Here is an 11,189-nt window from a genome sequence, read left to right on the forward strand (position 1 = left end):
AGCAACTTTATATGGTAGGCAAAATTGTTCCAAAAACTCCTCACGCATTTTTTCCCATGTAGTAATCGCGCCCGGTGGTAGTGCTTTCAACCAGTCCTTCGTACCCCCCTTAAAAGTGACAGGGAGCATCCTTAACAACACCATTTTCTCCTTGTACATTTGGAATGTTAAAGTAGTCGGCGATGTCGTTGACCTTATCTAGATGCTTATAAGTGTCTTAATGATCTTTTCCGGAGAAAGGAATCTCCTTTAATGCAACAAGGATATGCCCCTTAAGTTCAAATGTGGTAGTAAGGGGTATAGTAGGTTGCACAAGCCCCGGACCGGTGTCATCTCGAATTCACTTTTTGTACACCTCCATGTAGAGGTCAACAATGTTCGCCATGGTGTTATCGGGTTCCTTGTTTAGTTCGCTTTCTGTTTCAGATTCGGTTTTGCTTTCTTCTTTTTCTATTTCGTACTCGGTATCTTCCTTCGTTTGATTGCTTGTTGTGTCTTCTTTTTTTTGTTTTGCTTGTTTCCCCTAGTTTCCCTTTCTTCTTGCCAAAAACCGACTTGAGATTCTTAAAAGGTGACTTCCTTGGTGTATCATATTCTCCTACGGTTTTATCTTTATTTTTTGCGAAAAGCGGATTGCCTTTTCTTCAAATGGTGGGATCAAAGAGGAATTTGATCAACGAGTCATAAACAAATCTGCAAATAAATAAAGGAAACGCGTAAAAAGAACAAAAATGAAAAATAAATTCCTACTGTTACGATGCCATGATTTGGTACAAGTTACCACATCATGGTGATTAAAAATCACGTTAAATGTGAAATAAAACAAAAGAAACTAAAGAATAACTAATCCTAATAAAATAGCAGAATAAAGGTAACTAAGATTGCACCGTTCCCCGACAACGGCGCCAAAAACTTGATGTGTATTTAGTGTACTTATATTTTTGTTCAAGTTTTAAATTTATAAAAGTTATTTCCTTTACTAGACTATTAAACACACTAGACAGTGTACCTAATCGTGCAATAGTATAGCTATGGTAAGAACGAATGTTGAACTTAAGGAATAGTGTTTTAACTAATTTTATTCTACTATTAGCTAAATACTAATTAAATTAGAAAAGGTTTTTGTTTTCCTAGTTTTACAAGACTGGATACTTTAATTATCAAACTAACTAATTATCACTTAATTAAGCTAACACTAACTAAAGCAAATTAACAAGTACGAATTAACCAAGGCAAGTAAGAAACTTTCGTGTAATTTGGATTTATTTATTATTATGGTTGATTTATGGAAGTGCAATGGATTTGGTTTTTTTAGTTACCGATTCCTAAGATGACCAAGTTAGTATTCATTAACTTAATCCTTTAGCAAACTAGCTTATTTATTCGGTGATCAAGCGGACAAACTTACAAGTTTACTAGTGTTTAGTTCGAATTGATTAGACTTATAATTGATTGATTAAATTAGTTTATTGATTCAATTCTATATACGATTTGTCGTCATATACTAGCTCCTATACATTTTTACCCAACTTTTCTACTTAACCCTAGGTTTTGTTCAAAACTCTAGTCCTACAATTTTGCAATTCACAAGATCATAAGATTCAAATTCATTTAGGTAGATAGTCATACTAACTTAATTAAATTCAACAATAAATAGATAAAATTAGTTAGCAAAAGTACTTGAGGTTCTTTAATAAGCTAAATTAACAAATAACCAAATATCTAAATCCAAAACCATAAATTAACCACAAATAGTCAATTCATCCTAGGCTAAACGAAAGTCATGAGTATTTAGCTCATGATTTCAGTAAACAAAATCACAAAAACGAAATTCAAAGTATTTGACATGAGTGTTTAGTTGTCTTAATGATCCTCCTTCCAAGGTTATGAATGAAATTCTTGCTTCCCAGCCTTAGAACCAGTGTTTTAGCCTTCAAAAGTCACAATTTCTCCAGAGCATAAAGTTCCAATTCAGAGGCTAAAGTGATCTATTTATACTTTTTCCCGAAATCAGAGCACCACATCGGGGTAAGGACACCACGATGCGGTAATCGTGTTTATCCCGTGTTCCACAAGTCTTCGAAGTTGATCGAGATTCTTCAAGTCACCACGCCGTGGTAAGGCTACCATGGCACGTTGGGTGTATTTTTCATTATTTAAGAGCTTTAATCCAAACTTCCAACTTCCAGCATCCAGCTACCAACTTCCTTTTTTATCCACGCATGACTTTTGCCCCTACAACATAATTCATCGCAAATTAAGTATCTTTTGTTCTAATAAGGGCATAAAAGTAATTAAAATATTAAATTATGATGTATAGTTATGTGTATATACACATATCACCAACCATTATCATTAGATAAGGTCTATGGCAGATTCAAACTCATATGGACTAAACTTGTTCAATCTTAATTTCTAGCCACTTGGCAGCACAAGGGCCTACCATGTCTTCCATGTTGTTGAGCAGATCACCCTTACTGATCAATGAACCTTCATTGATCAAGGTGCTTTACCTTATGCAAACCATTGAGAAATCATAGAACTCACATGCGTGGTCAACTTTAATTGGATTGGGCACAGAAACAAGAATATGGAAACACGATAGGTTACAAACCTTAAGTCGTGCGCCAGTGATAAACGACAAGTTTACTCTTGATTAGTTCTTGAACTTTTCAAGATCTTTAAGACTCCCAATTACCTCTTGACATATAAGATTCTCTTGTCAAGAAACATTCATTGACATGCAAATATTCAAGAGTTAGTGCGGATCCTTATCCAGAATGACACTTCATATAATTGGTCTCAATTGGTCATTGTCTTATCCAAGACATCGCAACTACCAATTACAAATGTGCATGAGCAAGAAAAATTTTCTACTACATATTTCAAGATGTGCTATAAACCTACTTAGGATATGTCACTCAAGTTACAATCTTGGAGTATGACCCTAAGAATTGATTTTGGAATGAAGTATGATTCACCTTTTTGATATAACCATTTCAACAATTTCACGGTTCCTCTTCTTAGCCATAAAAGTGCACTAAGGTGTTCTTGGAGGATCAATTATGATATGATTTCATAATTATTAAGATGATCATAAAACATGATACTAAAGTACTCTCATTTCCTTTTAGATTGGAGAAACTTTTATCTTTCCGCCTAATTGATTCTTCTTATTCGTTATGCTATACCCTGAAACTTTTCCAAAGATTCAGAATTACACTTAATCTTGTAAGTATAACCATATTTACTAACTTTATTAAATCATGGCGAATAGTCTATTGTTCTTTGTGGTAGACCTGATCAGTGCACAACAATGTGTATTAGATCCCCTCACATCTATATGTGAACAAGGAATTAGTCTTAATTTCCCAAAGATGAAAATTCTCATTCATCATACAATAGAAGTTGCATGATCCTAAGTTTCTGTTTAATTGAACCTTGGTGATGAGAATCTTTCCTTATTTGGTAAATTTAGACACTACCACGAATGAAAGAATCAAATCCATATTGCTAAAATTAGAAACATACAAACATCAATTTTCACAAATGTCATTGCAAGGAAATATAAAATAAGATAAAATAAAAAATTTCCTTTATTTATAAAATGCGGAAAACTTTTGCATACAATGCAAGTACATATGAAAACTATGTTACTACATATTTCTAAACAAATTATCATAACTCCTAAGTAGCAGCTCAAAATTCTGATCATCGAACCATGAGACCGAAATCCATCTCTTCACGATCAAACTCAACATGTTTTTTCCTTTAAGCCTCCTTTCTTTTCTTAGATCCTACAAAACATCAAAATGTAATCTCATTACATCATGCATTAAGAATCTTCAATTAGGAACTTAATAGAGTTAGATAGTGGACTTACCTGAAGCAGAGTCAAACATTTTGACTTTACCATCCTTGTGGTCCTTCAGGTAGATACGGCAGCTTCGCAACCAATGCCCCTTCTCTTGGCAATAGAAGCAAACAGATTCTTTTGGAATGGTGCATGGGATTATCTCAGACTTGGCCTTTCTCTTTTGATCAAACTTTTTGACCATGGCCGATTTCTTTCCTTTAGGAGAAGAAACCATTTTGGGAGCATCATCTTTGCCATTGTTAGGGTTCATGGAAATTTGGGATACAGATCTTTCATTCAAATTTTCTTGATGAATGCGCCATATCATTGCTTATTCAACATCAATTAGCAAATAGGTAAGATCAATAAGAGTCACGTCATGATCTGTCATATAGTAGTCTTTAACAAACTGACTATACGACACGGGGAGTGACTGAAGAACCAAGTCAACAACCAACTTCCTCGACATAGCGACTCCTAACATTCCCAGCCTTTCAATGTGTGACTTCATCTCCAAGACATGTGCACACACAGAACTATTAGAGGAGGTGGAGGAAGTGAATTATGATTTCTAGGAACACCATCTTCATGAGGAAAGCCTTTTCCATAAGATTCGGAAAGACCATAGTTGTCAAAACTAGACATCTCCGAGGGAGAAATTCAAGTGAGTTGATTTAAGTGCTTAATATAACACCCTAAATGAAATATTAAGGCTAGGACCCAATATAATATTCTACAATTCGGAAGAGGGATGCCGTAATCCAATTGTAAAATATTTGAAGGTAGGTAAATGATGATTTACCAATTTCCACCATGAAAAATGAAAAAGAGCCTTAGGTTTTAAATGAATTGAAATTCCTAGATTCTTTGAGATTCATTGAACGTTTTCAATGGCATGTTTAATCTCGATTATTCCCTTCAAGTTTGTAACTGGGATGCCGAGGATCACAAACAAGGTGTGAATAACCATGCAAATTAGCTTGGTACTCTCGAAGTCATTTATCACCTAATAAATGTGCCAGTTAACCACACACGCTCCACCAACGACTAATAAGGTGCAATGTGCAATTTCATGGATTAGCATCAAATTCACATTTTTACTAAGTAACTAAGATTGCGAATTTGTAAAATGTTTAGTTATCTAATATTTCATCATACTTTTAATGAGGATTTAAATGTCCTGTCAAACCCGTTCGGTTAACGACCCTCCACTAGTCAAGAGTGTCGTAGGTAAGAGTGGATACCCGTTCAATGCCATTTTATAGGTAGTTTCCTTAAACACCCCTTATAGACTAGCTTCGTGAATGAGGCCTACTAACGGTAAGACTGGCCTTTTACTTAAACATATATAATATATTAAACCTTTAATTTTATATAGTATAATGGTTTATTTTAAACTTTTAAAATACTTGATGGTTTAATTAATAAATTATACTCTTAACAATCCATAAGAGTTAACTTGAACTATTCAAAAGAAAATCATCAAGGTTCAAAATATAAAAAACTCAAAATTAAAAGTTATTTAATTAATTTTTAAGTTATGAACCCAAGAATTGCACCTTTTGAAAATTTTCAATATTCCATAAATGAGACTTTTCAACTTTCTAAACTTGAGGGCAAATTTTGTAACACTTGGAAAACCTTTGAGTTCCAAACTAGATGACAAGATTTGTAACTCCATAAAAAATTTGGAGTTCCAAAACTTGATGACAAGTTTTGTAAGATCAAATTTTAAAACCAATAAAATAATTATAATGTTATCTTTTACAAATTTGACATAATGCAACTCTTATAGTGAGATAACTTCAAATCAAAATATTAAAAACAATTAGCTTATCATATAAACTAGTAATAATTTCAAGATTTGACAATTTATCTTTTAATTGGATGAGATAACCAGTACCATATTAGAAAAAATAGATTTTATGATACAAAACAGTTTAAGGTAATGATCCAAATTCAATTATGGCCAAAAAACCCGAAAAATTGCAAACAGGCTATCTGACTCATCGAGTCAACTTGTGGCGAGTTTATGTATAGCCTCGTTGAGTCCCTCTTTCAGAGTGCAACTTTTCGACTTTTTCTAGCTTTGAACAATTAAGCAAGCATCGATATAATAGAAAACTACCCCTAGCTTTGATACCACTGTTGAGTTTTGTGTACTATAACACTCCTATGATGCACATACAACCACAAATGCTTTGGATCTAAGTTTTCTTTAATTATACATTCAACATAAATTATAAAAAGCATGAAGCCTACAACTAGCAAACAATTTGATATTTGCAACATAAAATCAAGTTAGATGAATACCTCTTAATTACAACTTGTAGAATTTGGCCTTTCAAGAGCTTAGAACCTCAAGTGTGATGCCTCAAACAAATCACAAACACCATGAAAAATTGGATGATTATGAGAGAGAGGTTATGAGCACACCAAATCGACTAGGGTTCTTTTAGAACACTTGGATTATTACTCGTGCATCCAATTTGGGGTCTAAGGGGTTACATATATAGTGTTAGAATTCCAAGAGTCAAATGTAACCCTAATTCTTACACTTTGGCTTATGATCCATAACTCTTATGGACTAACTCTCCATGGAATCTCACACAAACTTTGTCCATCATGGATCAATAGCCCAAACCATATGTATCACTAATTTACATAATTAGTCCATGTTAGTTTAATTAGTCTTGTTTGATCCCTAAATTAATTCCAAATTAATTCTTGATCAATACTAATTAAATAATATGATTCCTCAATTAATATATTATACTTGTAATATATTAATAAATCACAAGTAACCTCTTTCTCAAATATCTATCTTATCAGATTGTTCTGATTAAGGAAACCCGAAATGGACTATGCTACTCTCGGGTCGAGTACATACCAATTATAGTTATGGGCTTAGACACCTAATCCAACAATTATATCTTGGCAAAAGACGACAGACAACATAATTTTATGGATGTATGGGTGTGTAAAATATAAGAGTAAATATGAAATTATAATTGGGTGGGTTGGAGTTGTCCATTTTGATTACACTCTGTAAAAATGTATTTTATAGAGTTTGTTTTCTTATCCAACTCTAGTCACTTGTCACACAATTATACCTTTTCATTTCTTTTTTCTATTTTCTTTTGTTTATTTTAGTATTTAAATTATTAAAATAAAATCTCACCCTACTCCACCCAACCCTCTCCACCGGTCCTCCTAATCTCTTTCTCTCTCTCTCTCTCTCTCTCTCTCTCTCTCTCTCACACACACACACATCGTGTATTTCATCAAAGAACTTAACATTCTCTCTAGACCTTTAAAATCTTGTATCTTCAAGAATACACATTCATAAAATTCTTCATACACAAAAGGAAAGTTAAACAAACACAGTGAAAATAACCCAAATTTGCTAACCCTAAATATAATTTCTCTATCTCGGACGATTCAAGACTCGATGAATTCTCCTTCCTCGATCTTCGTTTCCATTGATTTTTCCATCTTTTTCGAATATGATATTGATTTCAAGTGGGCCTATACTACCATTTCTATTTTTTCATTGTTTGTGAATATTTGTTTTTCAATTTTCTAAAGCTACATACTCCGATACATCTTACACCACCATTTTCCGTCCTTTTTTCCTAGTCTGATCGATTTCAAAAGAAAAAAAAATCAATTTAAAATTGGTTTCTTGTGCAACCACTTGAAGTAGATTGAATAGAGTGAAGGGTAGAAGTAACACCTATACGTAACACCAACATATGGTGGCAACGACATCATGGATGATTTCTATAAACCCTTAAATCACCATCCCTGAAAAACACTCAAGCTCTCATATCTGAAATATGAATTCTTAAAAACGATTTCTAAAAAAAGGATTTTTATGTGTATGTTCATCCCTGTAAACCCACATTCTTTTCTCCATAGAATATGAAATTGATGATTGTGTGTTTATCCACATAAACCCTTTGTTGTGCGTGTGTGTGTTCATCCCTATAAATACATTGGTGGTAGATTCCTCTAATCCATAATGAAGAACCGAATTTACACTAGATTCATCCCGAAAATAAACACATGATGAATTTTTTTACTAGATTGGGAGGAAAATGTGAAAATTCTGGGGGTTGTTGAGGTTTTCAGTTAGGAATAACAGTGGTGTGTGTAGTAAGAAACAGGACAAAAGAAGAAGAAGGTGAAGCTGGGTCTAAACCCAATTAGAAACATCACTAAGACAATGGAATGGCATAGGATCGAAGATGCAAGGAATTTCAGCGGTGGTGTTTTTGATCTCCTAGTGCAACTTCGGAGGTGGCTTAAAGTCGATTTATGTTGTGGAGAGAAGAAGATCATATATATATATATATATATATATATATATATATATATATATATATATATATATATATATATAGAGAGAGAGAGAGAGAGAGAGAGAGAAAGAGAGAGAGAGAGAGAGAGGGAGAGAGAGAGAGAGAGTTCTTTTATTTTTTTAGTTTTGAATTAATAAAGCGTAGAATAAATATATATAAATACATAAAAGAAATTAAAAGGGCATATTAATCTTTCCAACTTTGTCAGGGACTAAAATCACAAGAAAATCTTGATTTTGGATATTCTATTCATGTTATCAGTTTTTTGGATCCTATCCAAAACTTTTTGAATACCACAATGATCAATTTTACAGTTTTGTCCTTAATAAATCTACCCGATAAAAAATCATTTTATAGATTTAAGTGACTTCTTCCTTGCATACTTTTTACCAAACACGAAAGTAATGAGTTAAATTCAATTCTGGTCATATTACATGAAAACCCATTAATCAGACACCAATAAATAGTTTTTTTTAATTGAAAAAATAGTCCTTATTTTATTATTTATTAAACATAATAATAAAAACAATCTTAGAAAATAAACCTGCTATTACTACGAACATACTCTAAAAATTTCCCCTCATCATTTTGAGACTATGAGCGTGTTCGGCACGGAACGTTTGAGAGCTTCTAGCTTCTAGCGTTTGATAAAATGTTCCGTTTTGAACAAAAAATGTTGTTTGACGCTACAAGCTTCTAGCGTTTAGTTTAAACGAAACGCTTAAAATCCCGATGTTACTTCATGTAGATTTTAACTAAACGATACAAGCTACAAGCTACCCGCTACCAATTAATTTTGCCAAACACACCCTATGATTAAGGTTTGGAGAGAGTTTTTACTTTTGAGAGTTGATTTTGTAAAATAAACAATTCTTCTATATCACATTCTTTATTATTTGTTCTCAGCTGCTAATCTCTTCCATCATCGGGTTGGGTTTGTTTAATTTGTCTAAGTTATTCGAGACAATCTGAAGGACCCTAATTTCAAATCCTAGTATTTGATATTTACCTAAACAAAAAGCGATCTCGTAATTTGATAGCATACAGAAACAAAGCTTATCCAGATATAATTATCGTATGATTTAAAACAAAAGTATCAATACACTATAACATAGATGTACAATAGACTTCAAAATTATCACACGATAAAAAGTAACAAAACATATATCCCAACTACATAAACGTGTAGTTTTCATGCGATATCTGTAAACATTGTCCTGCTGTTTAAAAAACTACATTCAGGTGTAATTTTGATAAAACAAGAACCAAAAATATATAAAAAAGAAACCCTAATATACCCAAATGATTAAATAACAATCCTCAAAAAAGGAAGATCGAAAAAAAAACCTCCGATGGGTAGCCATAATTTGTACCAAAGGCTAAAAGTATTAAAGTTAATTAGCCAATAAAGAACTCATTTTTCCTAGTGAAGAAAATATTGAAGTCCTATCAGTTGAAGAACCCTTCTTGTTCTTGGCTATGGTGGCTTTTGGACTTAATCTTTGACTTCGACCATCTAAACCACCTCCATAGCTTTTCATTGACCTTCTTGATCTACAACAATACTTCCCTTTCTTTGCAAGATCTTCAATGCTTTGTACACTTGTTAGTGATGCAAACGATTCGGACTTCCCTTGATAAAACTTTGATATGCCCCTCCTACATAAAATACAAGTGATCATATAAGCAATCTAATCTTGTAACATTTGCATCGAGGGGTGTACTATACACCCCTTAGAACACCAAAGGTTGAACTTGAACGATCTTTTCTTGATACCCAAGTCATAAAATTTTAAAAAAGATTGGAGTTACTTACTTAATAGGTAGTTGTGCCATGAGTTCAGATAGTTCGAATAAAGGACCACTTGAAGATGAAGACGAAGATGATGAAGATGCATCATCTATCATTTCCGATGAAGAAGATGACTCGAAAGATAAATCCTCTGAATCCGATTCCATAAGGCCATACTTGCAAACATCATCTTTAGCTTCCATTAAAACCCATTGAGCATCATTCTTTTTGAAACCCATATCTTGACATGTCTTACTTTTCTCAATCTCACCCATCTTGTGCAATTATCAAATCTTGATAAAAAAGAAAGAAACCTTTTGGAAACAAGTTAGAAAGAGTATGAACTATGAAGCATAGATTTATAGAAATTGGCATGTGTTTGAGGGAACATATATATAGAGGATATACGTGGCATAGATAAGGTATAAACTATAAAGTGTAAACCTTTTCCTTTGAATGTCGCTTTTTTCAAGATCATAACAATTGTATAACTTTTATAACATGATGTACAAGTTATTCCGATACTATTTCAAATATAAAAACTTTAATTTGGAAACTATGATTATACTTCCTTTTGTATAGATAATGGATACCAAGCCATATACAAAAAAATATACATGTGAACACATATGAACGTGGATTTTAAAAATATAACATAGAGATTGAAATAGCCAAAGGGCAAAAGTGGTAGATAATGTATTAATGTTGAATGGGTCCATGTTACTTTTGGTTTTATCCTTGGAGTTGCCACCCATACTTCGTGTATGGTTCAAATTTTTTTGTAAATGGTACTAGGAACTAGGAATAGGATAAGAATTCATCCACATCTAGTCACCAAACAAACCTTCCACTTATGGCCACTTTGGTCTCTTTCATATGCACTTTTTTACACCCACACTTCCCTTCACTTTTTCCCTTTTCTCAAATTTTAACTACATCACCAAGTCTTTGGTTTTTACACTTTCCACATATATATGACTATATGAGGGTGTTTGGGATTATTCTTTTAAAAACAACTTATGTTTTTAAGTGTGCTTAGTAGGGATTAAAAGAAATTTTAAAATCTATATGCTTTGAGTTAATTTATATTTTATCAAAACAAAATAAGTTAATAAATTTTATTTTAGTTTTTAACAAATTTCATTTAAATATATAAAATGATAGAAAAAACAATGTT

The 11,189-nt window shown here is 32.6% G+C and overlaps 1 protein-coding gene across 1 annotated transcript; it reads right to left on the reverse strand.

Moving 5' to 3' along the window:
• Positions 1–9,298: 9,298 nt before the first annotated feature.
• LOC145008335 (uncharacterized) lies at positions 9,299–10,626 on the reverse strand. The gene is made up of 2 exons (XM_078966954.1): positions 10,037–10,626; positions 9,299–9,879 (listed from the first exon to the last, which is right to left on the reverse strand). Exons 1-2 carry the CDS (start codon positions 10,285–10,287, stop codon positions 9,615–9,617), a joined length of 516 nt encoding a protein of 171 aa, XP_078823080.1. The 5' UTR covers positions 10,288–10,626; the 3' UTR covers positions 9,299–9,614.
• Positions 10,627–11,189: the final 563 nt, after the last annotated feature.

Source organism: Lactuca saligna, chromosome 8, assembly GCF_052625555.1.
Source record: "Lactuca saligna cultivar CGN05327 chromosome 8, ASM5262555v1, whole genome shotgun sequence".
NCBI classification, from domain to species: domain Eukaryota; kingdom Viridiplantae; phylum Streptophyta; class Magnoliopsida; order Asterales; family Asteraceae; genus Lactuca; species Lactuca saligna.